This window comes from Haemorhous mexicanus, chromosome 2, assembly GCF_027477595.1.
Source record: "Haemorhous mexicanus isolate bHaeMex1 chromosome 2, bHaeMex1.pri, whole genome shotgun sequence".
NCBI classification, from domain to species: domain Eukaryota; kingdom Metazoa; phylum Chordata; class Aves; order Passeriformes; family Fringillidae; genus Haemorhous; species Haemorhous mexicanus.
In genome coordinates, this window is record NC_082342.1 from 37,436,140 (window position 1) to 37,442,571 (window position 6,432).

Here is a 6,432-nt window from a genome sequence, read left to right on the forward strand (position 1 = left end):
AGAGTTCCCTTCATGCAGGAGGAGGTGCTTGTTTCACACGTGCCAGGGATCCGTTTTGGTACAGAGGTACAGTGGAGGAGTTGTGTTGTTTTTGACCAGTCAGGGGCAGGTGGGAATTAAATAGTAAAATGAGTGAAAACATGAAAAAGGAACTTGAGAATTCATAGTATAAAGAGAGAGTAGGCTTATTGCACACAGCAGCTGCTTTTCTTTGTGCACTTCCTCTGGTTCAACATGAAAAATGGCCCTGAGTTCTCTTCATAATGGTGTTGGTCTTTGTTATGTTGCCGCTGGTGACAATATTGCATGGATAACTAGGTGGGTTTTATTTTTAATGCAGAGCTATTCCAAAGGCTGGTGTCGTTGGAAGAACATCCTGATGGCTTTGGGTTGTTTCCTGGCCCTGATTTTTAAAAAATATTTTATTTCTGTTCAAAACTTCAGATCACGGGGTAGCTTGGGCATCAGAAGAATGGAAATTTTTGAAGAAAAAAGGTTTAGAGTGAAGTCCTACTTTGTTGCATGTTAACCCCAGGGTTTTTCATCTTTCTAGATTCAGTTTATGTAACTGTGTTAGATGGAAGAGAAAGGAACGTTTCCAAAAAGATGTGCTCAGCAGTAAACTCCCACTTCCAGGAAAAAAATGAACTTCAGTCCCTCAAACTCTCCTCTTCCATTAAGTGATGCAGTGAAATGATGAAGACCAATGAAGGAAGCTGGGACACCTCTATAGGAAGACATCAGTACACAACACAAAGCCAAGAATTGCCATGAATTAAGACCAAGACCTATTTTTGTCCTGGTGACTAACACGTCAATACTCTCAGCTTCTAATAATATCCTTAATTGGTAACGTACGCAGAGAAGCCTTTATTCTGGAAATTGATATTGGTGTTTGGAAATGCTGTCTGGAATGGAGATGTGTCCTTTACCGTAACTCAAAACAAGATTCTGGGCAGGGGAGGGTCAAATCCTAACTCTTAATTCTGCAGTTACCTTTTCAGTCCTCACAAATGTAGGCACAGCAGTAATGGAAATTAACTTTTTTTAAAAATTATATATTCAGTTTGCAGTAGACATTCCTTATGTATTATTGTTTGTATTTATTTATGATTATCAATTTAACGTTAATATTGTATCAAAAAAAACTCCTTATGAAAATGAGTATGGATGTATACAGTATGTCTGATTTTTATCCACAAAGAATGAATCTGATTCAGAATGCTTTTCAGCTGACATACAGAGCACTAAATATTTTAAAGGTCTGAATCTAATGAATTCTCAGTATATATGGGAATTAGGGAAGAGCTGTAAAATGCATTAATCCTTATAGTCAATTCTGTGCCTAGAATTTTGCAAGGGAACAGTTAACTGACTAGAAGAAGCACTACATTTTTAATTCAGCATTAGTGCATTGGGAAGGAACTTTATTGCTTTTTGCTTGGCATGTCATTATTTTTACATTTGACATTATAAGGCCTTTCCAAGATGAATGTGAGGAATTGCTTTCATTTTTAAGACTTTCCTTCTTTTCTGTAAAAAATAAATAAATTGAGATGTTGTGTGTTGGGAGGGGGGGAAAGCCTTTTCATTGGGCTCGTTCATGATCATGTACCTTTTAAAAGTAAAAAAGGGGAAGTAGCTTCCTTACATATGTCTAGTGGGTATTTAGTTCACAAGGAATTAAAGTAGCGCTGTTGATCGGTGCTTTGTGTAAATACACCATAACTTTTGGGTGGAGTGGGGCCTTCAGAAGGATAGTCAATGATACGAAAGCAATTCTGTACATGAATTAAGCATACTTGCTGCATTGTCTCTGCAGATTCTATTTTTGTTTAAAATATTAAAATGTATGTTAGCAAAAATGGGTGGATTTTCAAATAAAATGCAGCTTCCACAGAACTTTTGTTACGGTATGAAAGTCTGAGGTGCTTCTTTTCTTTTTGCTGCTTAAAATGTGCACTGATAATTGCGTTGTTTACTTAATAAAATACAAATGTATTTCATATGTGCATATTGTATTGCAGGAAGTGCAGCACTCTGAACCTGTGGCTGACGTGATCCATGCAGCCTCTTCCCTGGGCTGGCATCACAGACAGCCTCAGTGGACACCTCAGTGACAAGGTGTCTCCTTCTTCCTGACCTAACGTGATATTTCACCACCCTCTAGTTTTTCAAACTATTCATGGCAATAAAGTCGTACTGTTTATAACTGAGCAAGAAGCATAAATATGTCCCCAAAAATTGTTATTATCTTCCCTAATCTTACAGCAGAAGGTAGTGCTGGAAAAGCTATGAACAGTTTGCTGAGACCATCTTCTATAATTAGACACAGGAAGAGTTGATAGAAGTGGAACTTTCCTCCTCACAACAACCTGAGGCTTGTCCTGGAGGCCAGGGTATCATAAACTGAGCAGTACAGGTCAGTATATTTAAAATTTCTTTCTCAAAGCATGAATTTTAAAAAACCCTGAACCTTTTACAGAGTATGTAATACACACACCCAGATCTGGGGAGTTTCATACACATTTACTAAAATTTTGCCTTCCTACCACTTGGCTTTCAGTGTGGGTCAGTTTGCTTGTGGTCAGAATATAAAAAATATGAGTTGTTTGAATTGGGGGCCAGCTGGAAAAAAGGTGCACATCTGTGACCTGTTATCTACCTCAGTAAGTACTAGGGTACAGATTGTTCAGACCTTTTGTGAAGGAAGAGGGTTGACCTTCATCCTCCTCCAGAGCCTGATGAGCTGGGTTATGATAAAACAGATGCTAACCTTCTTCTTAGACTCTGCAGAGAGCAGCAGAGACCCAACTTGAGGCTTTTGGCTAAGGATAGATGTGTTCCTAAATCTCTTTGATCCCTTGGACTCTTTGTGTGGCTGTGGACTTGAGGCTCCAAATCCTGAAAGCACCAGAGAATTGTGAACACCCAAACCCATGTCTTCTGCAGGGATGCTGAATTCCTGTTTCCCTTTACTGCTCACTCGTTGTTGCTCTGTATTCCTTGAAACAGCTGCTGTGCAGATTAGGCCTTGCTGAAGGCTTTGCTAGAAACCCTTGCTCTTAGGTTTACTCTTGAGAGACAAACTGGCTTGAGAATTTTCCTGAGTAGTATTTTCTCATTTGCTTTGTTCCAGTGTTTGCTTTCAGTATCACTGAAATAACTCAGTTTAGCTAAATTTAAAAAGCACAGCACGCAGATATATTTTGATTTTTAATTACTGGCATTTTTCAATAATGGGGGCAGTGAAAACCTGATTTTCTTCAGAATTGAGTTGAAAGGCTGTTTAATCTACAGGAGCAAACTGTGTAGAGAAGCTGCCTGCCCTTAGCAAGCAGAGGACGATGGAGTGCTTTGTTAGAGGGATGTGGTTCCTCTTGAAGCTTTGTGTAGGGAACTGGTGTGTCAGAAGAACCACAATCTTTTTATTTTTTTTAGATCAGGGAATTATATAATGAAAACAACTGGATTTACCTCTGAGACAATTATTTTTGCCAGAACAAGAACTTGAACAGCTCCTGAGTTTTCCAACAGCACAAATGTGGAGTCTTCATGTGAAGACAGATCTAAATTCCTTTGCTGCTTCTCTTCGTTTCAAAGTCACAAACTAAACTGAGCTGGTACCTCAGGACATGTTTAAAGTCTGTCTTTGTATGACATTTTGACATCAGAGGTTCCATTCAGCCAAATAGTCACAGAATAAGTCACAGACGTTCCCAGCTGCCAAACAGCCCTTCAGCAAGAAAAAGGGAAAGGGTGAAACCCTGCATGTTTCATTAGACAAAAAGTGCCCATTTCCAGGGCCTGACACAAATTTTATAGCAACATAAATGAATTGCAACTTAAAGGCCATGACATAATTGAGATAAAGATTGTGGCAGAGAAATGAGAATTAAGTGCTAAAAACACTGGGAATGATAGTAAATGCTGATGGGAGCAGAAGATTGACAAGATAATATGAGGGGCAGTGAAAAAATGTGCTGAATACAGACAAAAGAGCAGTGCTAATGGCAGCATATGTAAACTGAACAAGAGCTTGCTCCTTGGCCTGTTGTCAGTCTCTTGACTTGACCTTTGGAGCTCTCACATGGCAGTGGAGAGAGCAGAAACAAGCTTGACATCTTCCACTGAGTTTGCCCAACAAGAAAAATCTGTGAGATGCTGCTGTTTTCCAAGTTCAAACTGGAGAGCAAAGGGACTTAGCTGATTGTTCAGCTGCATCCTGGCTGGATCAGGAGAATTAGTGAGGAGGAAAAAACCCTGGGCAGCTTCCCTGAAGGTGTAACATTCCTGCTACCTACTCAGCACCTTTTGTACCAGAAGGTTGAGTAATATGATGAGATGGCCTCCCCAAGATAACAGATCAGTCTAGGAGTGAGTAAAACACATTTAATTATTTTCTTGCTTCTCTGATGATGAAATTTCCTGAAGCAAAGATCAAAAAGCCTTGGAACAGAGGCTTTTTGCTTGCTCAAATTTCTATGTGAGGTGATAATGGGTTCAGAGAATGTGTTGGATGCAAGCATAGTGCTTTGGATAGCCAGCAGCTGCAGTACACAAGGAGCACTGGGGTCTTGGATTTATTTTCATAGCATGGATCTCTGCTTTGTTCTTGGCAGTAACTGCTGAACTTCCCTGTGCCAGCTATAGCAATTGCCCAAGTGCTGGAGTTTTTTAGAAAAGCAGTATTTGATACAATTTTAGCTTCTTGTTTTACTTTAATCACTAAGTGAGCAAAGATCCAGCACCATGTTAAATCCTAGTTTTCAATATGGCTCAGTGTTCAGTTGTCAACATATGGGAACGGTTGTTGGCATCTTGTTGCCATATCATGTCCTAAAACAATATGGTGTTTGTGGGAGACTGCAGAACATGAGCTCTGAAATGTAGTATTGCAAAATACATCCTTACTTTCACAGTTGACTCAAAATCCAAGGAAAAGCCTTTTTTTTGGAGGAACATCCAGCTTCAAAACATCAGTGGCTAAAGATGCTAACACCAATAGATTCTCTGTTCTGTGCTTGTCACTATAGCGTAACTTTTCAGCCCATTACCTTCTGACTTGACCTTGTTCTGGCAAACTCCTTTTAGCCCACAGAAACAGAGTGTTTAATAACTTCTCTCTCAGAAAGCAGCCAAACAAGAACAAATGCTGTAGAACGAGTCTCTTAACCCTCCTTTGCCAAAACGTGCAGGTCTGAACGTGTGGAAAGATTGCCTTGTTATATAACCTCGCTGCAGTGGAGGCAGCAAACCTTGTAAAAACCAGAGCAACAGTGAAATCACCCACATTCCCTGCAGCTCAGGCTCAGGGAGATCATACTAGCACAGCCAGACTATAAAGCAGTACAAGCTAGTCACTCAGAGACGGTTCAAGCCAGCAGACTGCTGAGGTAAGCTGCTCCTTTCATCACTGGAGTGGATACAGGCTCTCAGCACACCTCTCCCCATTGTGCTTTTTAGACATTCCATGGACTGATGTTTCTCACTTCCAGCTCATGGACCTCAGTTCTATTAAAATAGTTTTTATTTCCATGCAACTTGAGTGATGCTTGTATTTCTTTAATTTTGAATTCCAAGGAATACTTGTTGGGTTTTTTCTTCCTGTTGAAACTCGAAATTTCTTTGAGCTTTGTTGTAGTTAAACATGTAACTCCAGCTCAGCTGAAGCTTAGATTGGATTATAATTGTGGAGACACCAGGACCCTTGCTTGCATGCTAGAGTTGTCTTGTGCAACAGTAACACAGTAAAGAAAAGGTATTTCATAATGCTGGGAATACAAGGGTGACTCCCATACGTTTGGTCCTAACTAGAGTAGTGAACTCCACGTGGGGTTTGGAAGCACTGTCTGTGCTGCCCGAAAGTGACTGATCAGCCCCTGATTTACAACGTGCTGCTCATTTCTCAGATTTTGCTAGTAACGAATTTATCAAATCCAGATGCCTTAGGCTGAAGACCCAGCTTTCTCCATATGAAAGCCCTGCAATGGCCTTAATGCTAATCCTGTAGAAATCAAGGGGATTTGGGACACTTCACTAAATATGTTTTGCTGAAGGCTGTTGCTTCTGGCTTGTGCAGGCTGCCTGTGGCTTGCACCCTAATTAGCATGTTTGGGATTTCTTTTTAACTCCCTCTCACCCACACAGGCTGTTATGGGAAAAGGGCAAACTGACTGGATGAGGCAAGGGTTCTTTTTTCCAAGGTGCAGGTTGATGTTGTCCTGCCATATGTCCTGCACATGGTGTTATGCATTATGGGCGTAAGCCAAGAGAAGCCTAAAGATGGGACCTACATTTACAGCACTAGAAAATGTAAATCCCCTCTCGGAAGTGGTGGGAAAAAGGAGAGGCCTTTCTTTAACAGAAAAGCCATTCAGCATAAGCCACATTGTAATTCTGCATCTAAAGGAGAAGCTAAACTAATCACTG

The 6,432-nt window shown here is 40.4% G+C and overlaps 1 protein-coding gene across 3 annotated transcripts in view; it reads left to right on the plus strand.

Moving 5' to 3' along the window:
• The window catches only part of PICALM (phosphatidylinositol binding clathrin assembly protein), a 65,424-nt gene extending 63,503 nt beyond the window's left edge, over positions 1–1,921 (plus strand). For all 3 annotated transcript variants that reach the window (XM_059838463.1, XM_059838462.1, XM_059838464.1), the window contains one exon: positions 554–1,921. Coding sequence is in view for 1 of the 3 variants with exons in the window: in XM_059838464.1 (XP_059694447.1) it covers positions 554–568 (15 nt within the window). In the remaining 2 variants the exon portion in view is untranslated. The remainder of the gene's footprint in view (positions 1–553) is intronic.
• Positions 1,922–6,432: the final 4,511 nt, after the last annotated feature.